Below are 24,452 nucleotides of genomic sequence, written 5' to 3'. Positions count from 1 at the left end.
CTCTGAGCCTCAGTTTCCTCAATTGTAAAAATGGAACGCTTCCCCAAGATGCCGTGCACCCAAGGCCTTGCCTGTGCAGGCACTCACCATGTTGCTCCTCCTCCTCCTGGGCACCACAGACATCCTCAAGTCTTCCTTGATCATCTTTGTGGTGGGTGGCCCAGGCTGTGGCAAAGAGACACAGTGCAAGAACATGGCCACTAAGTATGGCTTCTGCCATGTGGGGCTGGGTCAGCTGCTGCGGCAGGAGGCCCAGAAAAGCACCCATCGGGGCCGACAGATCCGTGACATGATGCTGCAGGGACTTCTGGTACCCTCGGTGAGAGCTCATGGGCAGAGGAGGTGGGGGTGGACATCAGGGCAAACTCTGGGAAGGCTGTGGCTCCCGCCTGGGCCACTGGTTTGCTATGCTGAGCCTCCTATCTGGGAAATGGGGAGACTACATCAACAACTGTGTCAAGGCCTGGGGTATATCTCAGTGGTAGAGAGTGTGCTGAGCATGTACAAGATCCTGGGCTCGCTCCCCAGCAGCACCCCCAAAAATGTCGTGGTGAGTAGGGAAGAGATCATTCCTATAAAGTGTTGGGAAGTGTGCCTGGTACCTAAGAATCACTTAATAAAATCAGCTGTGACAGCAGACTCCACATCTATAGTTTCCAACAACTGTAGATCAAAAATATTCAGGAAGAAGTTGCTGAAGATAAGTAGGCCTTTTTTTCGTGTCAGCGTTCCCTAAACAACACTGTCTTACCAGCTGTTCTCTCAGTCTTCACCTGGTGTGTCTAGACATGACCTCAGGTCTACAGTAGGCTGTGCTTGAGCTCTGTGCAAATGCTATACCATTTTGCACAAGGGGCTGGGGCATTCTTGGGTTTTGGTGTCTGTGGAGGCCCTGGAACCAATTCCCTTTGTGTACTAAAGGACCACAATGTTTATTCTCTTTGTAACCCCCTGTCACTGGCCTCTTATGAAAGTGTTTCATAAACAGTAAAAGAAAAGTAATCCTGGCACCTACCATATAGCATCATAGTAAAGATTAAATGGCAGCCTACCCCTGGCAGACACTCACCCAGCACATGGTTGACGTGCCCAGTCCTCAGACCCCGTTCCCCTGGGCTGGGGGTGTGGCTCAGTGATACAGCACCTGCCTGGCGTGTGTGAGGCCCTGCGTCAAGTCCTATTACTGCAAAAAGTAAAAAGGGAAGAATGAAAACTCTTTCCCCCGGGATCAGAGCTGACTTGGAATTCAGGGTACAAGACCCTCTCTCAAAAAAGCAAAAGCAAAATAAAGAAAACCCTAGCAGTTTAGTTCTGGGGGTGTGGCTCAGTGGCAGAGCACTTGCCTAGCATATGCAAGGCCCTGGGTTCCATTTCCAGCACAGGGCTGGGGGGGTTGGTGGGGGAGGGAAGTAAGAAAAGAAAACCCAGGGCAGTGTGGAACATTGTGTTCCCCATCCTCACCTAAACCTAAAGTCCCATCTAAGGAATGACCATTGTAGAAACTGGGGCCCAAGCACTGACTTCTCCCACTTTCTTCCCAGGGCCTCATCCTAGACATGATCAGCAAGAATATGTTGTCCCACCCAGAGAGCCGGGGCTTCCTCATTGATGGCTTTCCCCGGGAGCTGAAGCAGGCCAAGGAGTTTGAGCGCATCGTGAGTGCCCCCCCCACGGTGTGTGTGTGTGTGTGTGTAAGACTGTCCCTTCCCACCTCAGGTGAGGCTGCACTGGATGCAGATGGGAGGGGATGAACCTGGGTGAGGAACTGGTGAGCTCTTTGAGTGAAGAGAGGCAGCCACTGCAGTATCTTGCTGCCCTGCCCCTGGCAATTGGGGGGTAAACTGTCTGCCTCATGAGGTGTGCTGGGTTTAGCTCCCAGACAGTCCATAAAGAAGGAGTAGGGTCTGTACTCCTCCTGGTGGGCTTTGCATTTGGGGAGGGTTAAACAGGGTCCTTGGGACTGGGACTGCCTGGGCTTCCACCCTGCCTCCAGCACCTAAACTGTGTGACCCTGGACAAGCCCTGGATCCCTTGTGAAAAGTCAGAATAATAATGGTGTGAGCACGTGGAACGTTCCAGAAGATGAATTCATCCACACAGAGTGTTGAGAATAGCGCTGGGCTCTGCAGAAGCTCAGAAAGCGTTCACACTGCTGTTGCCATGGGGACGTGCAGGCCCCCGAGTTGCCAAGTCAGTCAATTTTCCAGAGAAGCTGGTGTGGAAGCTCCCCCATTTTTAAGTGTTGGGCCTGGATTCCCAAAAAAACAAAATGGGTAAGGCTGTGCAGTCCGGATGGCCCACGATGGACCACGGGACTCGAGGCTTGGGTGTCGCAGCTTCTGTCCTGAGGCTCTGCACACTTGTGGGATACATGTAGCTGGCATTGTCACAGGACACCTGCTTTAGACTTGGTGCTGGGTGGGGGCTGAGGCACACCAAGAAATGAATCAGCTGGGCCTTTGCCCTCTGTGAGCTCTTGTGTCCAGGAAAGAAAGGGAGCCATTAATAGCCTGTCACTTCATCACAGTGAGCCCAACATGACTACTGCCGTGGAGGTGTGAACAAAGGGCACGGCCCCACCCACCCATGGGGACAGCTGACCCAGCCTCCGGTGACCTTTGATTCCATCAAAGTGCCAGGATTTCTTTGAAGGGGTTTAAGTGGAATTTCACAAATCCCAGAAACACCTGGAGACCGCCAGCCTGCCACGGGGTTTCTCTTTCCAGCTTATTCAGTTGTAAACACTATTGAAACGATCTCTCCATGCCACAGGGCACCTGACCTGGTGTCCATACAGGTCCTTTGGTAAGATCCAAGTTGACATGTAAAATTAACCAGAAGAAATTCACTCGGACTTGTCCAGCATGGGCCACTCACTCTCCATGTCCTCTCTCAAGGGGGGCTACCACCTGCGCCCGCCAAACTGAGCTCTCCCAGACGCCCTTCCCTGCCGTTCCTCATCTGCTGACCAGGACCACAGAGCTCACTGTTGTGCGGCACCCTGCGCGGCTGCGCGGTGTCTCTGCGTCTGCGCACGGGCATCTGAAGATCAGGGGCCACACCTGTCCTGTGAAGTGGGGATGCCCAGGCCAGGGCAGCGCGCTTCCTGGTACTACTTGGGTTGGAGGTTGAACTAATAGTTGAACACATGACAGTTCAGCCGCCCCTTGGCATCCACATTGGTTCCAGGACTCACTGAAGAGGCCAAAAATGGAAAGATGCTCAAGACCCTTATTAAAGGGCGGAGTGTGCACAGAGCCTGAGCTCACTCTTCTGTAGGCGCTTACATTTGTTTCATTTTGGGGGGTGCCAGGGATGGAACCCGTGGCTCCATGCCTTCTAGGCAAGTGCTCTATCCCTGAGATACACCCCTAGTCCCCTTCTGTGGACTTTAAACATCTGCAGGGAACTTACCAACACCTAGTACCGTGTCTGTGCCCTGTCAGTGGTTGTCGCGTTGTGTCGTGTTGTTAGGGAATAACAACGAAGAAAGACCACACTGATGAGAGACGCGGTTTTTCAGATATTTTCTGCTGGGTTTGGTTGAATGGCAGAAACAGATACAGAGGGCTGAGCGTGACACTGTTTTTAGGTACCCCTATGGCCAGTGATGTTAATTTTCCAAGGATCCAAGTAATGATACCACTTCCTTAAAAAACAAAAGTGCCAAAGGAAGGAGGCGGCCTGTGTGGTGGACAGTGGTGCTGGCAGCGAGCAGGTTCGGAAGCACCACCCAGGCCACCCGTGGAAGCCTGGGAGAGACTTGAGACACCCCGGTCACAGTCGCTGTCCTCACCAGAGAGCGAGAATCTGTCACCTCTGTGTTCCCACTGCTCCCTGAGTGGGATGCCAGCAAAGAAGCCTTTCAAGTGTCTGTGATGACAATGTGAAACTCACAGAAGTGGGACGTAGAGAGGAGCCCTCATGCCAGGTGGAGCCCCTGTCACAGAGTGGCCGCTGGTTCTCTGTGCGTCCAGCCCTCTTGCTGTGTGTCTTCCCGCTCCCATGACGGTGATTCCCCGCAAACCTCACACAACCCTCTGAAACCATCGACATTAATGCCTCCGTACTGCCCGATGTGACTCTTCTCTTAAATGCCTCTTAAAGTGACTTGGTCAGCCTGGGGAGCCTTGCAGCCATGTCTCCTCAGGGCCTCTCCCAGCCCACCAGGGTCTGTCCTCCACACTGTGTCCTTCGTCTTCCCTGTACCTGAAGGTCAGCCACAGCTTTATTGAGTCCAAGTTGAGCATTTTTTTCCATCCGCGAATATCTTAGCATATATTTCTCCAAGGGGGAGACTTGGAAAATCAGAGAGCTCCTGCCATCACAGCTCATTCTCCACTCCTCAGACTGATGGTCGATGTTCAGGTTTCTGTGAGTGTTGGCGTCTTGCTGTGATCGGGGTCGTGTGACACAGGCTGCTGCAGCTGGCTGTGCGGGTCCTGCGTAGCTTTTCTTCCCAGGTTCTCTTTTATCCTGGCCTTTTTTTTCCTTGCAATTTGGTGGAGAAACCAGTTCACTGTAGTGTCACATGGTGTGCGTCTTGCTGGTGTAAAGCATGCGTTGTGTAGTGTTTGTTGGTGCTGGTGAACCCATGGCCTCACGGTGCTAGGCATGCGCTTGACCACGGAGCCGTCCCTGCAAGCTGGGTTTTCTGAACACCTGCCTCTCTGTATTTTCTTATGAATTGGGACTCAGAGTCACTTTGTCCCATCTGTTAGAATATTGTCTGAGATGGTTGTTGTTTTCTTAAATGTGTCAGGCCCCCAGTGTTCTCTGGGGCCCAGTGGTGGTCCTGAGAAAGGGGAAGAACAGCGTTGTGGGGTGGGTTGGCATGCATGTGACCCTGGGGTCCATCCCAGCAGCCAGACCAAAGCCAACCCAGAACAACAGCAATGGAAAAACGAACAGACCCAAACCCAGGCTCACGTGGGCTGGCACAGGTCCTTTTCTGCTGTGTTCTGACGGTGGTGGGGCATTCTGTCTGTCTCCGCGCAGTCCGGCTCTGCAGCGCTTGCCAGCCAGGCCATGGCGGCAGACAGATCAGCAGAGCATTGCTCTGCAACGTGTCAGGAGGCTCCTGGATGCCTGACGGCCCCCTCTTAGGAAGGAGTCTGTTGGGAGCAGTATTTTGTCTCTCAGCAGGAGTGGGGGCCACCTGTCATCCAGTGGCTTGGTGAGGCTGAGCAGGGGGACTGCAGGTTCAAGGCCAGCGTGGGTAATTTAGTGAGACCCAGTCTCAAAATAAAAATATAATAAGGGCTGGGGGTGTAGCTCAGTAGTAGAGACCCCCTGGGTTCAATTCCTAGCACCAAAAAAGCGAAAGACCTGGGGCCGGGGTGTGGCTCGGTGATAGAGCGCTCATCTACCAAGTATGAGGTCCTAGTTCCATCCCAAGCATGTGCGTGTGCGCACACACACAAACAATAAATAAAATTAATAAAAGTAAAAATTCTAAGCCCTAAGACCTTGGAATGTGACTTCTGTATTTGGAAATAGGGTCTTTGACAGGCTCATTAGTGAGGGCCTAATCCATTACCAGGACAGTCCCAATGAGAAGGACACAGACAGAAGGACGACCATGTGGGAACACAGGGAGAAGATGACCTCTAGAAGTCACAGAGAGGACCCGGGAGAAAGCAGCCCTGCAGACACTGTGACCTTGGACTTCCAGCCTCCAGAACGGTGGGAGCCTCGGGGTCACGCAGTTACTGTTGCAAAACGCGCATCTGGTCTCATCTGTTGCTAAGCTGAAATATTTATTTAATTAAATGTTGCTAAATGCTAAGTTTTCCCTTCTGGCCAGTTTCCCCATCTTTGTGTATTGGAATTCTTCCCTAATGAAGAACGTTTCCTTCTCAACTACTTTTTGGCTATCCTGAAACTGTGCCCCTAGGAGAGAGCCAGGGTAGATGCCCGACACTAGGCCTGCGACAGCAGATGGGACTCGGGTCCAGGCCCTGCCCCCATGCTGCATAGGACCCCTTGTCCTGTTGCCCTCCGCCCTGCTTTCTCGCTCACGGTGAACTCCGGGCTCTTCATGCACAGTTGGCCCTCCCATCTGTGGGTCCCTCATCCATGGATTCAAGCAGCTGCAGATGGAAGGCACTCATTTTAAACATCGCCTCTTGCTGGGTGTGATGGCACTCGAGACTGAGGTGGAGGACCACGTTCCAGGCAGCCTGGGCGACTCAGTGAGGCCTTGTCTCAAAGTGAAAAATAGAAGGGGCTGGGGATGTGGCTCAAGTGGTAGCGCGCTCACCTGGCATGCGTGCGGCCCGGGTTCGATCCTCAGCACCACATACCAACAAAGATGTTGTGTCCGCCGAGAACTAGAAAATAAATATTAAAAATTCTCTCTCTCTCTCTCTCCCTCTCTCTCTCCCTCCCTCACTCTCTCTTTATTTTTTTTTTAAAGAGAGAGTGAGAGAGGAGAGGGGGGAGAGAGAGAGAGAGAGAGAGAGAGAGAGAGAGAGAGAGAGAGAGAATTTTTTTTAATATTTATTTTTTAGTTCTCGGCGGACACAACATCTTTGTTGGTATGTGGTGCTGAGGATCGAACCCGGGCCACACGCATGCCAGGCGAGCGCGCTACCGCTTGAGCCACATCCCCAGCCCCCCTCACTCTCTCTTTAAAAAAAAAAAAAAAAAAAAGTGAAAAATAGAAAGGGCTTGGGGTGTGGCTGTGCCGGGGGCCCTGGGTTCAGTCCCCAGAACTGGGGAAATGTGGCTTCTTTTCTTGTCGGGGTTCCCTAAACACCAGCTTAGCATCTCTGACAGTGTTGACATTGTGGTAGGTGTCCTAAGTCAGCTGGAGACGATTAAAACCTATGGGAGGACGTGCAGGCTCTGCGCAATACTGTGCTATTTTATGTAAGGGATTTGAGCTTCTTCGATTTTGGTATCTGCTGGGTTCCTGGAATCAATCCCCCATAGATACCAAGGGACAGCTGTCCCTATTCAATGTGTCTGTCAGCTGCAGTTATCTTTCTTTTCAATCTTTATTTATTTATTTATTTATAATTTATTTGTGCAGTTATCTTTCTGATGCTCAGTTGATCACATGCTTGGTGTAGGGAGCCCCTTCCCACTGACACTGGCGACCTCTTCCTGTTGAACGTTGCTTTGCTTTCTGGCACAGGACTCTGAAACACACAGGACTCTTTGGCACAGGACTCCCTGACACTCTTCCTGCCCAATCCCCAGTAGTCCACTTCTCAGGAGGCCCTTTTTAAGTGGTGCACAGTTTGAGTGCAGAGAGCACCTGTTGCTGCTGGTTGTTTCCAGCCAAGAGCAGACAGAGCAAAGAAACTTGTACTTTCTTTTTGTTTTGTGGAGCTGGGAATGAACCCATGGTCTTCTTGAACTCAGGGTCTTCCGGTGCTAACCAAGTCCTCTGCCACTGAGCCGTTCCTCAGGTCAGAACACGTGCTTTTGAAAAGAAAAATATAAGTCCACACTGATCTTGACAGTTCACATGTAACATTTACAGTGCTTTTATTTCTCTCTTCCACTAAAAATTTTGGTTGCTAATACTATCAATGTACTCTTTTGCATTATCTCATGAGATACAAAATAGCTTCAAAACAACATGTCATTATTAACTACTAAAGTTGGCGCAGTGGTGCATACCTGTCATCCCAGCAACTTGGGAGGCTGAGGCAGAAGGATTGCAAGCCTCAGCAACTTAGTGAGACCTGTCTCAAAATAAAAAAAAAAGTTAAGTCTGGGGATACATACGTCAGTGGTAAAGTGCCCCTGGATTCAGTCCCCAGTACCACCAATTTTTTTTTTCCCTAAGAATAAAACTACTGGGCTGGGGATGTGGCTCAAGCGGTAGCGCACTCGCCTGGCATACGTGCGGCCCAGGTTCGATCCTCAACACCACATACAAACAAAGATGTTGTGTCCGCTGAAAACTGAAAAAATAAATATTAAAAATTCTCTCTCTCTCTCTCCCTCTCTCTCTCTCACTCTCTCTTTAAAAAAAAAAAAAAGAATAAAACTACTGAAGCTTTCTTTACTTTTCCTTATAATATATCCCCCATGTGTGCATGCTAGTATGAGCTCTACTACTGAGCTGTTCCTAAAATCTAATTTTTGAACTGAGAAATCATTTCATGCTTCCAAAACAGAGCCACATAAAGACACTCCTGAGAGACCTGCCCTCCTCCTCCCATAGGCCACCCTTTCCAGCAGCTCTTGGGTTCTTGTGGCACTTGGAAATAAAGTAGCGGTGTGTGTGTCCCACCATATCATTCTGTGTATACTTCCCCTCCCCCCCATTCCCCACTTTCAGTGTTTTCTCATCTCCAAGATGGCATGTCAGTGTCAGGAGATCTTCTTATGAATTTGTAGTGGTCCATTGTGTGGCTGGGCCATCATGTGTTCAGTTAGTCTCCTTCCATTGTTTCCAATCTTTTGCCTCCAAAACCATGCCACCATATTTTGAATGTCACTTTCTAATTTACTACTATCTTTGAAACAGACTCTTGCTGGAAACTGTCAAGCGGCTCTTCATTTTACTTGGTATCAGCAATTTGTCAGAGTGCCTGTGTCCTCACAGCCACACCAACAAAAGATGCTGCCAGAATCTTGGATTTTTGTCAACCTGCTTAACTGAGAAATGATATTTCAGTGCAGATTTATTGGGTGTTTCTCTAAGTTTAAGTATCTTTCCAAAGTTTAAAGGCCACTTCTTTGAACACCTTCTGTACATTTTATTTTTCTTCAAATAATTGTTGCCATTTTTCTTGTTGATTTTTTTTTTGTGTGTGTGTGTGTATGTGTGTGTCAGGGATTGACTCAAAAGTGTTTAACCATTGAGGCACATCCCCAGCAATTTTAGAGATTTTTTTGGAGCGGGGACAGGTTCTAAGTTGCTGAGGCTGACTTTGAATTTGTAATACTCCTGCCTCAGCCTCTGGAGCCACTAAGATTATAGGCATGTGCCACTGCATCAGCTTCCTGTTGACTCTCAGGAGGTCTTTGTGTATCAGTGGTGCTAGTTCTTTGTGATATGGCTTGCAGATATTTTTTCTCAATTTGTCAGTTATCTTTTAACTCTGTGTGTGTGTGTGTGTGTGTGTGTGTGTGTGTGTGTAATTTATTTTTTGTGAAGCGAGTTGTATTTCCTCACTCCTTCTCTCCCTCCTCATCTCGCCTACTCCCGCTCCTTCTCACTTGTTGCCATGCTGTTCACACAGCCCGGCTCCTGGATTCAGGTGATCCTCTGCTTCAGCCTCCCAAGTGCCAAGCCTACTCTGGCCAATGCACGTTGTTTTAAAATGTTCATCCCATTTATCAACCTTTACCATTATTGTTCCTGGATTTTGACTGTAATTTACTTCTGCTCTCAGGTTATAAGGTGATTTTTTCCATGTGATTTTTTTCTAGTTCTCATATGGTTTTATTTCTCACATTTACCATTTATTTGTTGAGGCGATTTCCGACAGTGAGGGAAGGAGCTGATTTCAGCTTCTTCTGAGTTGCTAACCAGTTATCCCAACGTGATTTATTTAAAAGTCCATCTCTTTTCCACTGACTTAGGATATCATCCTAGCCATATGCCAAGTTGCTACATTCACTTGGATCTATTTCTTTCTTTGTTTTGTTCCAGGGGTCCATTTATCTGGTTGTGTGCTGCTGTTAGAGAGGCTTTATGACGTTTTAATGTCTAGGAGAGTTCAATACCCCTCCCCCACTTCCACCACCTATTATTGCTTTTCTCTTCCAAGCATCTCCTGGCCATTTCTGCTGGTTTCTTCTTGTACATGAATGTGAAAATCAACCTTATTTCTACTAAAAATATGTTCTTATCACATTTAAATTATCAACTAATTTAGGAAGACTTGGCTCCTTTATAACATAGGGGCAATTCTTTGTATCTGCCAGTTCCACATCCATGGGTCCCGCCAATGTGGAGTCAACCAACCACTGATCATAAATATTAAAAAAAAATTGTATCTGGTCCAGGCGCAGTGGCACACACCTATAATCCCAGTGGGTCAGCATTTACATTGCATTAGGTATTACAAGTCATTTGGAAATGATTTTAAACTCTGCCAGGCACTTGGCACCTGCCTATAATCTAGTAACACAAAAGGTTGAGGCAGGAGGATGCAAGTTCAACGCCAGCCTCAGCAACTTTGCAAGACCTGGTCTCAAAAAATAAAAAGGGTGGGGCAAGGCGTAGCTCAATGGGAGAGTGCCCTTGAGTTCAATCCCACTATAACATACACACAAAGTCTACAGGAGAATGTATGTAAATTCTAGGCAAATAATGATGCTATTTTATGAGAGAGACTTGGGTATCCAAGATTCTGACACCTGTGGGGAGTCTTGGAATCAGTCCCCTGGTGATATTGAAGGACAACTGCAAGTGTTCATAGACAGTCAGGAAATATGATATATGTGCTGATATGGAGTCATCTTTACTGAGTGAAGTCATGGGTAAATCATGTTTTTACCACTTGTATAAAAAAGGAGGAAAAGAATATCAGAGCCATAGTTGTTTGTACTATACACTCTAAGGTCATTCTAGCAGGAGGGCCAAGAGTAGATGTCCTCACTGCCTCCAGGAAGGGTGGATCTGGGTAGGTAGGATGGCAAGACCCAGTCTCTCATGTGCCTTGTGTGGCTCAGGAGCTCTGTGAACGTAATTGACTCAGCTCTCCGAAAAATAAGTACCCAGAACTTGAATTAAGTAAGAGACTAGGGAGGCCTGATATTTACCACACTCCTGGTCTCTGGGAGAACTGGTGCCCAGGGCCCCTTCCTCATCCAGTCCCCTTGGTTGGTGCCTAGGTGGGTCGGGCCCCCGACATTGTCATCGCGTTTGACTGTTCCATGCAGACCATGGTCCAGCGGGTGCTGCACCGGGGCCAGGTGGAGCGCAGGGCAGAAGACTGTGAAGTGGTCATGTTCCGTCACCTAGCAACCTATTACACCTTGTGTGAGCCTGTCTTGACCTTCTACCAACAGAAGAAACTGCTGCGAAATGTAGGTAACTCCCCACTGGTCAGTCACACATCCTAGGAGTGAGTCCAGTTTGACCAGCTCAGTGTCGCACTGGGGCTGGCCTTGGTTACCAGCATCCACCCTGGATCTTTCCTCCATTGAGCACAGGCTGTGTGGGGCACATAAATGTGTAACAGGCTCCAAAATATTGTGAAAAACCCCAGTGCCATTCCCTTGCATGCCCGGGGTCCCAGTTTACATGACCCACCTGGCTCCTGTACTTTTCACTCTAAGGAAGATGCAAGGACTCTGACCATGTGTGTCCTTGTCCCTGTCAGAAGCCTGAGAAATGTCACCTTCCCCTACCAGCCAAGGCTCAAGTTCAGCACCTCAAGGTCCACCTTTAGCTGGAATGGGATGGTCAGAGGGCCATTCTTGCATCACTTGTCCTCCTGGACTGGGCCAAGGGACAGAATTTCCCACCCTCATTCCTCTCTTGCTTTGTTGCTCGGCCTTGGGGGGTAGCACCTGGGCCTGCAAATCTGCTGGTGTCCCATGCTGATCTGAGGGTGGGGGGCAGTGTCCCTGCTGCAGGACTTACATCTGACCCTTGGGCTCCCCCTTTTCTAGATATCGGCAGAAGAAGCTCCAGAGAACATTTTTGCCAAGTGTTGCTCTGTCATTGAAAGTCTGTGGTGAGCCAGGAGGGGCTGGGGGCTTGGGCTTGCCGGCGCCTGAGACATCTACGAGGGACCCAGGTAGCCATGCCCTGAGCAAATCCTCCCTCCCAGGCCCTTTCAGTGGGGGTAGGTAGGTACCCATCATATCTGGTCAAGGGTGAGCTCCTGCTTGGTGTGGTCAGCCTGGCCAGTGGACCCAGGCTATTACATTTTGATTATGAAACCTGATTTGTGTGTATTAGTATTCAACCATAACCTCAGACCTGCCGGCTGTCCGCCTTAGGCCAGATAGGTTGAGTGGTTCCTGGTGCCCTCTGCCATCCAGCTGTCCCAGTGAGCAGTGGCACAAGCCAGACCTCTACCCCAGGCTCTGTCAGAACAGACCAAAGCCAGGCCCAGGACAAGCTGGGCCACTCCTGTGAGAGACACAGGTACAGCACAAGACCTTGTAGTGATGGTTGCATCCATGGGAACACTTGTCCCTGGAGGGTGCTTTGGTCCCCAAGTTCCCAGAGGGAAAAACAGGGACAGAAGACTGCCTGCCCTGCTAGGACTTAGCCACTGTCCCCTTTCCATAGGTGAAGGGCAGTCTTCAGGAACATACCCCACTCCCTTGGGTTAAACCTTGTTTCTCCTCAAACATAACTGCAGTCGACATGCAGTTTTTTCTTTTTAACAAAAAGCAGTTTATTTAACAAAAAGAAAAAAAAGGGGGGAAGGGGATAAGAAAGCACAGTGCACCTGCAAAAAACTATTTTATATTTTGGTTTTCTTAAAAAAACACACACAACACAAAGCTTGTAATTTCCAATCACCATTACCATTTTTTTTTAAACATCTATAAAGAACAAACATCTGCTTCAAAATCCTACAGGGAGGAGGGAGGAGAGAGGAGAGGGAGACAGACAGACAGCATCCAGCAGACACAGGGAGGTTTTGTTATCATTTATTTGTGAAGTTAAAAACGAGCGATAAAAAGTAAAAACTGCCATACAATTTTTTTTTTTTTGTTTTGTTCTCATTTTGTTTTCAGTTTCAATCTCCTCTTGAACAGATGAAAAGACAAAAGACCAGACCAGTCCTGGGAGAGGGGGGGGGGGGGCGTGCGGCCGAGCTAAGGGAGGAAGAGGAGCGAGAGAAGGAGAGAGAGGCGGGGTGGGAGGGGTCCTGCAATACAACACCTGGTCCAAGGAATGTTCCAACTCTAACTAAAAAAAAAAAAAAAAAAAAAAAAGAGAAAAAAGAAAAAAAAAGCAAGAATGACTGTTTTTTTTTTTCCTTTTTAAAAGTTTATTTTAAAAACAAGAGGGCCACCGGCAGTAGGGAGAAAATGATCACTTTACCCTCAGGCGGTTTCAGGAAGGCTGGGGGGGTATAGAGATTTATATATATATATTTATATATCATTTTATAGGTTTTGTTCTGCTCTTTGTTTTTAATTTTTAAAATTTCTTTTTGGCAGAGATTTAATTCTCGCTATCTTCTAAGGCTGGCTCAACGTGAAGTATCCCAATTTTGAAAGGAAGAGTATGAGACACACAGAAGGAGCGAGAGAGCGAGAGCCTGGCAGCCTGTGCCGCCACCTCGGCCACTCACCGCGAGGGCTCCCCGGCACCCCCACGGCGGCCATCGCTCTAGCGCCAAACAAATGAAATATAAAACAAACAAAAAGCCCCAAACAGAACAAAATGGAGAAAAAAAAATAAAGATTTTTCACAGATGAAGAAGTTCACATTCATTCGATTCATTGAGCCTGCGGAGAGGGAAGAGATAGGAATTGGTCACTACGGGGAGGGGGAGCAGGAACTGGGGGTGTCGAGGAGGCTGGAAAGGCTGGAACACCCACGCGGGGCGGGAGGGGCTGGGAAGCCGCTCCCAAATCTGCAGCTGGCTCAGGTGGAAGGGAGGGAGGACGGAGGTGAGTGAGTCTAGCCTCAAGGGACTCACTGGAGTCAAGACTGCTCCTTGATGGAGGAGAGAGGAGGACACGCAGCAAGAGAGAAGCAGAGGCAGAGAGGCGCAGGGCAGGGAGGAGCATGTCCTGTCTGAAGGAAGGAAGGAAGAGGGGGCGGGCTCCCGGCGCATCACAACATTAACAATCAGAGATCACGGTGTCCCCACAACACCCCTGTGAGGTAGGTTGGAAGGTGGCAACGATCGTCATGCCCACTTCACAGACAAGACCGGGACACAGAGGCGAGCGCGAGAGCGGAGGAGGCTGAACAGTACCCCTAACCCTCTCGGCGGGCTCCTGGCTCCCCTCATCCCCGCCAGAACCAGGGCTGCCTGCAACAGTCACTTGGACACAGGATAAAGATCTTGGCTTAAAAAAATAAAAGAATAAAAAGAACAAAAACCAAAAAAAAGTGATGCAGAGGGGGAAAAAATAGACATTTTCTTCCCAAATGGCCAGATTTTGAGTGAGTGGGTTAGCAGCCGGGATGGCGACCAACGCGGGTGCTGCTTGCTTGTCCCCCACCCCCAGGACTACCCACCAGTTCACAAGTTCCACCTTTGTGTGATTCGCGCTCCCCCAGCATCGCGACAGCGTTACACAGGAACAAGCAGCTGGCGGAGGGAGGCCTCTTCATTAACCTCTGGACCCAGCGTGCGCTTCCCGGCGGGCGCGTGGGCACTCCCGGAGACCTCTGCCACACGGCCCCGCTGCAGGCATCAAGGGCACACCCCGCAGGGGAAGGGGTTTCCGGCGCTACCCACTAAGGCAGGATGGACGGTGGCCGGGGGTTGGAAGGAGAAAGGAGGAGGAGGAGGGTGGCAATTCCCACTTGCCTGCTGCTGTCCCTGCTGGGTGGGAGGCGGCTGGGGGCCACCAGGACCTGGAGTCTGTCCGTAGTAAGCGGCCTGCTGTCTGTAATACTCTGCCCAGGCGGCACTGTAGTCTGGCTGGGATCCTGGGGGTGCTCCGGGACCCCCTCCGGTGGCCACTTGCGCTGGAGGTGGAGGAGGGTAAGTGGCTGTGGGAGAGCTAGGCACTTGTCCTCTACAGCCCCACCCAGCCCTCCAGTGCCAGCTCACCTTGCTTCTTGTAGTACTCCTCCCAGGCCTTCGTGTAGTCTTGCTGCGGGGGTGCTCCGGGCTGCTGGGGCTGTTGGCCTGTGGGGGCCAAGTGAGGTCAGAGGATGCCCTTCCTGGGTGGGCCTGGAACCACCCCAGCTGCACTACAGACTCACCTATCTTTTTGTAATACTCTTCCCAGGCCTTAGTGTAGTCCGATTGGCCAGTGGGTGGGGGCTGCGGAGGCTCCCCCTGAGTGGGCGGTGCTGCAGGAGCCGGGGCAGGGCCCGGAACAGGGCCTGGGGGCTGCTGGTAGTAGTGTGAGTAGTAGGCGGCCCAGGCGGCGTTGGGGTCTGCAGCTGCTGCAGCAGCCTTATCTGCAGGCAAAAGGGGAGTCCAGGATGAGGAAGGGGCACGGCAGCCTGGCCCCAGCCTCCCCTGTGCAGTATACCACTTACTTGGGTCATGAGGAGCAGGTGGTTGCCATTGGGGATAGGTATTGCCCCAGCCTTGGGGCGGGTACTGGTGAGGAGGGGGACCACCAGCACTGAAAGACAAGAGGGAATACAATGAGCTGAGGTGTGGTGGCCACAGCCATCATCATTGGGCAGGGATGCGTGCACGCAGTCAGCAGGTCAGAGGCCCTGACCACCACACTTAACAGGGCATGTGGGCAGAGCAGTCAACTAGCAACACAAAGGGCAAAGGACCCTAACAATCATGCTGGCTCAAGGACACGAAACAGAAGTCCTCAAGACTCAACACACACAGAACATCTGAGCACATACATGAGGAAGACGCCAAGGCCAGCAGTCATACTGCTTCTATGTGGCATCTATAAAACAGGCTGCATCAGGCCTGACAACGAGCATCTGAGATGTGGCAGCAGGCTTCTTAGTGGGAATGGAAATAGGGCCTGTCCTCTTCAGGCCAGCAACCCCATGCCCCCAAATCCCAAGAGTCTGAGAGGAATACTCACTGTGGGGGAGCCCCTGGTGGCCCCTGATTGAAGGGCCCAGGGTTGAAGGGCCCCATGGGGCCAGCAGGGCCTGGTCCCCCAGGGCCTGGTCCAACTGGGCAGAGGGGACCCTGAAAGGAAGAGGCAGGTGAGGTGATCGGTGGGTGGGGAGAATGGTATAGACCCACACTCTCAGATCCCTCCAGGAGCCCACCTCAATCTTTTCCTCAATGAGCTGCTTGGCATGGTCAATCTGCTGGGGTGAGCCCCGGATGATGAACAGTTTGAAGTTGGGGTCTCCATTGGGTGGCAGCTGCCGAGAGATCTCCACAAAGGCGCCTGTTTGTTGGTTTATGGCTTTCACATTCTCGCCGCCTGTGGAGAGCCAAAGCCAGTCAAATTGAGGGGGAAGGGCATGGGGCACGGCACAGGGCAGAGGTGGAGGGTGTACAGGGTTCCTTACCTCTGCCAATGACCAGCCCACATTTGTGGGTGGGAATGGAGAAGGTCATCTCCCCACCAGGAGGGCCCCAGCTGCCTTGGCCTCGTCCTCGGCCCCGGCCCCCGGGGGGCATGCCAGGGCCCCCAGGAGGACCCGGGGGACCACTCTGCCAGACAGGGAGGAGGAGGATGAACCAGGAAGTCTGCCTGGTTCTAAACTCTGCTGGGGTGGCCAGGTCAGCCTACTCCTGGCCCCCCCAGCCCACTCAGTATACTCCCAAGCCACCTACCCTGAGGCTCTGGAGGAGATCATTGATAATCCGGGCAGCATGCTCACATCTGTCTGGGGGACCCATGATGTGAGCGATTTTTTCAGGTCCCGTCCCGTCATCTGAGGCCAGCACCAAGAGAGCAGAGAGACTGATTTAAAAGAAAAGCAAAACTCCAAACCCCTGCAACATTGCCTCTCCAACATTGCAAACACTATGCCAAGCCAAACACCTGTGAAGTCTCTAAAGAGGGACCCCCAAATCCTGCTTCCTCTGGGACTGGGAAAGAGGAAGAACTACTCTCAGGGTAGAAGCTAGGGTGTCAGCTGAGTGGTTTTATAGTATAATCTCTTAAACAATAACAACAACAACAACAAAAACCCAAAAAACAATGGAGAGGGGGTCCCTCTGCCTATGTTGAGGTGTCAAAAGCTTAGGTTAGGGTAGTCATCTGACCTAGCGCCTGGGTACCCCCAGGCTGCCCTAGTGGATTTGATGTGTACAGGAAAACATTTCCCACGGAAAGACCACACCATGGCCAACTCTCACATGGCTGTTTCTAGAAGGGAAGAGGATAAGGCATGTCCTGATGGCTGGACCAGGAGCAAGAAGGCCCTCTCAAGGGCTAAAGCCTAACCACAGTGCCATGCTGCCTCAGGGTCTGCCTCCCAGGGAGGGCAACTGGCAGGCTTAGAGTGGGTGCAGGGGCATGACTGGTTGTCACAGGCCCCTAACTGATCCTAAGAGGAGGTGCCCGCCAACCCACCCACACCAATGGCAGACTCAGCCCTGACCTTGCTTGAACTGTATCCGCACACCAGCATCATTCTGAATCTTCTTGATCATTTCTCCACTCCGGCCAATGACTACCCCAACAGAATGCCTGGGCACAGGCACCTGGAAGAGCGGGAGGTACAGGGTCAGCCCAAGTCCATCTCTTGCAGCTATTGCCCTCTGCCTATCTCCTGGGGTAGTCTTGTACTCACATCAATTCCCCCACCAATCCGGGATCCATACTCATTTCGATCCCCAAAGCCTCCTTGGTCACGTTCTCGGAGGATGTCCATCACCATCTCACAAGCTTGCTGCAAACATAAGGGGCACAGACAGCATGGGCAAACCCTGTCACCCACAACACCTGTCCCCCAGGCTCCCAGTCATAGTGAAGGCCCCACAAGCCTCTGTGGAACCCAGCACAACACTCCGCAGAGCAATATCTGCCACCCTAGTGGGCAGGCACCACCCGCAGCTTCATCTTCCAGATAAGGAAACGGAAGGTCAAGTTGAGGCCACTTGTTGAAATAGCTCAGCACAAGAACAGGTCAAGGTTGACCTCAAAGCTGGTATTCTTGAAAACCTCTCCATGTTGCACTCACCTACACAAATTCCAAAGAATGCAGAACTGCCACCAGCCTGCCCGCCCTTATGCTCTCCAGAGCCCAGCACATCCCAGGGAATCCTCACCTGCACTTTATAAGGATCCCCAATGATACGGAGGGGCTTGTCCACATTCGTATTCTGGGAACCGTCCTGAATCAAGATCATCTTCACTCCAGCACGTTCCTTGACAACCAATGGTAACTGTTAGTGTGACTTTCTGGAGCTGGAGAAGGTGGGGAAGCCCCGTGCACAGGAGGGAACTGTGCTGCCTGTTCTTGGTGCTGCCCCTCACCTGTAGCTGCTTAATTGTCTCCCCGCCTTTGCCGATGACCAGGCCAGCCTTGCCTGCAGGGATCATGATCTCCTGCACAGTGCCATTCTGGCCCCCATTGGCATTGTCGTGGAACTGTCCTGGGGGACCCCCACGACCCCGAGACACAATGTCATCCAGCATCATCTTCGCTTTCCTGGGGAGGTGAAGAATAAGGTGCTGTCTCTTACAAATAAGGGAACTGGCCAGGTGCCCCACCCAGCTTAAAGGGGGTGGTGGGGGGAGTGACCCCAGTGAATTTATCAGATATATAACAAGAGAAAGGAATGGGCACTGGGAACATTCAGGCTTGTAGCTTTCCCAGATGTCTGGATTCTGGGAATCAACCTATCAATATATCAATACAGCTCCCTAGAGGGCAGGAGAAGAAGACACATGTGGGTGTTACCCTCAACTTCTAAAGGGAAGGACAGGGAGGGGCTTCTGCCTAGTCCCCTCACCACACCAAGAGCCAGTCAGAGACTTACTGGACAGACTCAGGGGCTCCTGTCAGGGACACGCTGCGCTCAGGTAGGCCACCACTGTCTGGAGAGAAGGGAAAATGGGGTCAGTACCCTTCTGGGCCTGAGGGCACAGAAAGACCTGCACAGAGATGAGGACACTCCCAGAACCACCTGCGGCCACTTCTGTCACCACTCCCCCAGCCTGACAAATCAATCTACCTCCCCACAAATGCCTGGAAGGTTACTCCATTCAAAACCAAGGTCAGGAAGCTAACGTCCAATAAAGCAAACAGTTTTAAAGGAAAAGATGAGGTGGAGGGAGAGGCAGATTCCAGAAGGCCCCAAACCTATTCCCTACCCCTACTACCACTGAGGATCCCACCAGTCTCAGCAGTCAATGCATTTCACAAGAGAATCCTCAAAAAGCCCCAGCCAAGCAGGCATTCTGCAGCTCAAGAATCCAAGGTTCAGAGGCAAACGACTTGTCTGAGGTCAAATGCAGAAGTCAGAATTGGAACTTAAACCCAGGCCTGACGTCAAATGATTATTCTTCTAATATTCCACACTGCCTCACATACTCCTCCCTTGTAGTTACATAGGAAAAAACCTAAAACAATGGTTCAGCACCTACTGCCCAAAGAAAGGCGCCTGTGCTTGATCCTACACCTCAATCCGCTCTCAGCCACTTATACAGGAAAGAAAAAAGTCATAGCTAAACTTGGTGGTGCTACACTGGTTGCAGTACTGCACCGGGTCCAGTATGTATGTTATGGACCATACAGGAAGCACTAATAAACGTCAGTCCAGCTCACTGCTCCGGTCCAGAAAGATTGAGAGATTGAGAAAGAGCAGAGGCCAAGCCAGCCCCAGCCTCCATTCCAACAGGAAGCTAGTTCTCCATACCTGGAGAGATCTGTACTTTGCAGCCTGAATCTTGCTGGATTTTGTTAATTTGTTCGCCTCCTCTGCCAATGACTAGGTGGAAAAAAAAAAAAGAAGAAAAGCAGGAATTGGCTAAGGGAGCCCAGAACTCAGCATATTTGGGTGGGGGTTCCTGATCACTGGGCCCCTCTGCCAACAAGTGGGTGGGCAGCCAATCCTAGAGCTTCCAAACCCATCCTCCCTGCCCAGGGGAGGAAGGAAGGAGAAATAAGAGCAGAAAAGGGACATCTCTCTGACCAGGAGTTCTGGGCTGGCAGGGGCTCAGAACACCGCCCCTCACCACAGTGACCCACACTCACTTAGGCCCACCATGCCATCTGGGACCCTGTACTCTTCTGTCATTGAAGTCCTGAAAAGAGAGAACTGAAGGTCAGCCTTGAGCAGGAGAAAGAGGATGGAAGACTTGAGAGTCTTCTGGAGGAAAGGCCCTGGGAACCTGAAGCCACGGCCCTGCCTCTGGGAACGTCAGCACTTCTTGTTACAGACCCTACTTCCTACAACCCGGGGTCCAAGATGCCATAGATCTAAGCAGACAACAGACAGGGCTCCCTCTCCCCACATTGGGTCACATGACCTCTGCAGGTCTCAGTATCCCCTCCCTGCCTCAGAGAGAGCACATACTTAGTTGCTTCTACAACAAGTCAACTTATTTTTATGACTATTGCCTCCAATAATAAAGTTGGTTGTATATCCTTGTTTTCACTTCATTTTCCTAGCAAGTAGTTTTTATTGTATTTTACAAAACTGAGGCCCTTCCCCAATGACCTACGTCAGAATCACCTAATCGATCTGAGGTAGCAAAAATGTAGCAAAGACCCTCAGGCTTGGCTGAGGCTCAATGGAACAAGTGCCTGCCCTTCATCATTAGATACCACTACAATCACCCTCTCCACTGGGAGCACAAGGAGTGGACAGTTCCCTGCCTTCCCTCTACTGGGCACCTGCTGGTCCACCAGCAACAGAAAAGAACACCCTGAAGAGTACAGGCCCAGACAGAAACCTCCCAAGTCAGTCCACACAGCCAGGGACAACTGAGAAACCAACCTGTTCTCCATGTCACAACCTACCTTGGGGGAGGATGGATAGGTCCAAGTTGAGAACTGATTGCTGCAGAGAGAAATCCCAAAGAAAAGAGTGGCTTAGCTCGTCTTCATGCCCCACATATGGCCACACCCAGGTACCCCTGCTCACATGAGGGACCACTGGTGCTTATCACAGTGGTTCTATGTCTATTCCTGTACCTGATGGGCTCTGTAGTCCTTCCCCCCAAAAACACACACAATTGCCTTTTTTTTCCTTCTCTTTTTTAAGACTTCCTGGTTGATAAAGTTATTTTTCGTGAATCTAGGGCCTCGCGCAGGCCAGGCAAGTGCTTTACCACTGAGCTACATTCCCAGCCTCCAAAAACAGGGATGGCCTCTACAGGGAACGAACCCACATGCAGATTTTTTGGCCTTAATTTCAGGGGATTATGGGATCTCTAGAACTCACAGGTCACCCATATGTAAATATCATGAGCCCTCCACAAAAGTTGCCACCTGCTCAGTGCTTATAGCTCCTGACTTCCCCAACCTCAAGACCCTGAAGCTGCCCTGTGCCTACATCACCCCATGGACTTACAGTCTCCCTGGGAAGCCAGCTTCTTGCTCTCCGGCTGATCTGTGGAAGAGAGGATATCAGATGCAGCACCCACCCACCTATGGCTGCCTCAGACCTGATGCTGATACCACATGTCTTGGGCAAACGACCCCCCAGCCCTAGCATGAGGGCTGAGACAGGAAGAAGAGGCAAGCCCTAAGGTGGGATAGAATGTGAGGGGCACTTTTCAGTCCTACCACAAGCACCCAGAGTAAAAGAGCCCTTGTAACTAGCGAACAACAGCAGCAGCACCCAAATCCTTCTTGGAGCGGGGGCAATGTTTGGGATAAAAGAGTTAATCAGGAGTCGAACACTGGCTGCTTCTGTGGTAATGCCTAGGATGCCTCAACTTGACTTCAGGCCCCTTACTTCCCCAGCTCCCACAAGGGGAGGATTGATCTTGGGAACCTACAACTTCACTCTAGCCACAATCAATGTGCCCTCCTCTCAGCCACCTGATATCTCAGGATGGCAAACCGAACAAAAAGAATTAACAAAGCTGGGATGGCTGAGGTTTTAAAAGACCAAACAGCAGTGGTGTCCCCCACCACCAAAACCCACTCAAACAGAAGCACTCCTTTCTGCCCTCAGCCCTTCCCCCCAAATGAAAAGCAACCAGTGGGAGTTACCTCCATCTTCCAACTGTCTCTTTTGGCCCCCAAAACCAAAATCAGGAGTGCTGTTATTCACGGTTGTAGCAGCATCACCTCCAATTTTGGCTGCAATCTAGAAATAAAGTAAGAAGCACAGAAGAATTACTACCTGAAACAACCCTCTGTGGCACCAATACTTCTCAGAACATTTCAGGTCTTGCTATCTGGTGGGGAGCAGCCCTCCTGAGTTTGGGAAGGGCCTGAGACTACAGATGTACTAGATGAAATTTTCACCAAAGATCTCAAAACTCTCACAAGGTATCTAGGAATTTCAAAATCTCCCCTTTCCTCTGCTCAGTAGGATTTGTACCTATTGGCAGCCAAGTTGCAATTGATGTTGGGTCCACTCTAAGGAGCTCTCAAGACACTTTCTCATGCAGGTGGCCGTGGTGCACAGCTAGAAAGTTATGACTTTAGCCAAATTCCTGAACACCAAGGATGAAGTACAACTTTCCTTTATCTCCCTCACCCTCAAAACCCTTGCAAAAAATCTACTGAACAAATCTGATGGAAGCATTTTCATGTGACCAGACCAAAACAAAAGACCCTTCTGGAACACAGGTTACATTTTAGATACATGAACAGCAACTTCAAGTAAACCCTAATCCAACAAACTAATTTATGACCACAGTCTTGTTTATGGTTTAAAAACCCTAACTCTTGAATTCAACTTTTTTTTTTTGTGGTACTAGGGATTGAACCCAAGGTCTTATGCATGCAAGACAAGCACTCTACCAACTGAGCTATGTCCCCGGCCTTGAGTTCAACTCTTAAAAAAAAAAAAAAAAAAAGCTTACCTTGCACCAAAGCTCTTGGGATGCCTATATGGGGCTGTATGTTTATCACTCTGACAGCACCAACTCTCCCAGTTAAAGCTGCCTCAGATACATTTGTGGAGGGACAACCAGATCAACTGTACTAAGAATTTTAAGAACCTACCCCACTCCCAAAGTGAGGAAGCCTGAAACCACTCCTGGAGAGATGGCAGGAGTCCACCTAACGGGTCCACCCATCTTGGGAGGAGCCAGTCCTCAGCCCCAGGCATTGGGACAACCCCTGAGAACTCTCAATGGGCCTGACCAGGGAGAAAGCCTGCTTCCTGAAAGGGCAGAGAAGTCCTCTCATTCTAAGAGCCCCCACGCCTCCAGGCGCTGTGTGTGGGGAGGTCAAGTCACACAAGTGAAACCTCCACGTTGTCATCGCACTTCAAAACACAGCAATGGGACCCTCCCCACTTTCCCGGAGACAGACCAGGCTTTCAAACTATCCACAACATCAAAGGGCTCCTATGTCCGTCTTCCCCATTTCACCCAAATGCTCAGCCACTACAGTCACAAAGGTGTCCACTCTCAGGAGGGAGGACTCCCCCTAACCAAGTCCCTCCTCCCTGGGAGAGGACAGAAACCGGACTGGGTTTAGAGCGAACACGGCCCCTTGGTCCGATGTGGAGTGGGGGCCTGAGCAAGACCCTTCTACCCGGGAAGGTAGACCTTGGCCTCCAGGAAAGTGGAACATGCTTTCGTGTGTCCAAAGGGGGAGTCCCAAAGTGAGTTCCAGGGCTCTGGGGCCCCTGAACACCCAGGGGCCGCTCATGGTACCCCCAGTACGCCCCTACCCCCTGCTGGGGGGGTCACCCGCAAGGAACCCACTGGAGACACAGAGGAAGGGCCAGGCCCCCAGCCTGCCACCCACGTGACCCCGCCGCGGCCCCGGCCCCCACCACCGGCGACCCCGCGCGCGCGCACGTGACCCCCGCCCCCTCCCCCGCCCTCGCGCGCGCGCCCCTCAGGCCCGCGGCCTCCTCACCTGGCGGGCCCGCTGCACGGCGTCGGCGAAGGCGTCCTTGCGGATCCCCGGGCCGCCCCCACCGGGCGGCTGCGAGGGGCCCCCAGCCGAACCTCCGCCCGGGCCGCCGCTGCCCGGGCCGCCGCCGCCCCGGTCTCCCGCACCCGGCGGGCCCGGCGGAGGGCCTCCCCCGGCGCCCCCGGCTCCTCCGCCCCCGCCGGCAGGCGGCGGCGGCCCGGGCGGGGGTCCTCCAGTGCTGTAGTCCGACATGGCGCGGCGGGGCCGGGCCTGGCGCGGAGGCTGAAGCTGAGGAGGAGGCGGCGGCGGCGGCGGCTCAACGCGGGAACAAGGCCTCGCTCCACACGGCCGCGAAGCACTCTGGGAACCCAGCGGCTGGGAAGACGAAGAGCGGGGAGAGGGTCGCCCCCTCCCGCCGGCGGCGTGACGGACGGCGTGTTCTGGCCAATGAGAGGTACGCATCGCTCGCTGCACACCAATCGCGGAAACCAGAGGCTAGGCGCCAATCGGAGTGCTGAGAGGGACATTGGGCGGGAGGTTCCGAGTGACTGACAGATGTAGGAGGCAATGGGCTGCGGACCCCCGGCGCTGGGCGGGCAAATCGAGGCGATCCAAGAAGGCCCGAAGCCCAATGAAGCGTGAGTTCCAGATTCGCGGGGGCGGCTTCGGAATTAGATTGATGTCTCCGAAGAGTCACGTGGACTGGAAGGAGGGGCTTAGCGAAAGACCCCTTTGGACCCGCAGGGCAGGTGCTCAGCGTGATAGTCGTGCAGGCAAGCCAATGAATACGCGTGGCGGGAGGTGCTTATAAAGTTTGACAGTCAATTTAATCCAATTCCTGACGAGTTCTGAGTGACGAGATTGGGTTTGGACTAGCTTTTCTTTTTAACCAGAATCCTTTTCCAGCGCGGACATCTAAACCAATGGCTGAGTGACTGGG

At 51.5% G+C, this 24,452-nt stretch overlaps 1 protein-coding gene and 1 non-coding gene across 3 annotated transcripts; one reads left to right on the top strand and one right to left on the bottom strand.

Moving 5' to 3' along the window:
* Positions 1–1,594: 1,594 nt before the first annotated feature.
* LOC113193611 (uncharacterized) lies at positions 1,595–11,647 on the top strand. Its single transcript, XR_013343310.1, has 3 exons — positions 1,595–1,655; positions 10,855–11,001; positions 11,590–11,647. It is a non-coding gene; the product is annotated as an uncharacterized LOC113193611 (transcript).
* A 683-nt stretch (positions 11,648–12,330) lies between these two features.
* Positions 12,331–23,894, bottom strand: Khsrp (KH-type splicing regulatory protein). Of its 2 annotated transcripts, XM_077795837.1 has the most exons (19): positions 23,516–23,894; positions 21,686–21,782; positions 21,039–21,077; positions 20,486–20,525; positions 19,718–19,767; positions 19,380–19,451; positions 18,501–18,558; positions 17,995–18,169; positions 17,787–17,885; positions 17,309–17,407; positions 17,117–17,219; positions 16,344–16,444; positions 16,076–16,220; positions 15,827–15,987; positions 15,634–15,743; positions 15,113–15,201; positions 14,831–15,031; positions 14,676–14,753; positions 12,331–14,590 (listed from the first exon to the last, which is right to left on the bottom strand). In XM_077795837.1, exons 1-19 carry the CDS (start codon positions 23,762–23,764, stop codon positions 14,313–14,315), a joined length of 2,244 nt encoding a protein of 747 aa, XP_077651963.1. In that variant the 5' UTR covers positions 23,765–23,894; the 3' UTR covers positions 12,331–14,312. The 2 variants fall into 2 exon arrangements, with proteins under 2 accessions (XP_077651963.1, XP_077651962.1); XM_077795836.1 differs by lacking the exons at positions 21,039–21,077; positions 21,686–21,782; positions 23,516–23,894 and having other exon boundaries at positions 12,331–13,392; positions 14,430–14,590; positions 20,486–20,515.
* Between the last annotated feature and the right edge of the window lie 558 nt (positions 23,895–24,452).

This window comes from Urocitellus parryii, chromosome 3, assembly GCF_045843805.1.
Source record: "Urocitellus parryii isolate mUroPar1 chromosome 3, mUroPar1.hap1, whole genome shotgun sequence".
Taxonomy (NCBI): domain Eukaryota; kingdom Metazoa; phylum Chordata; class Mammalia; order Rodentia; family Sciuridae; genus Urocitellus; species Urocitellus parryii.
This window is presented reverse-complemented; position numbering and strand designations above follow the sequence as displayed.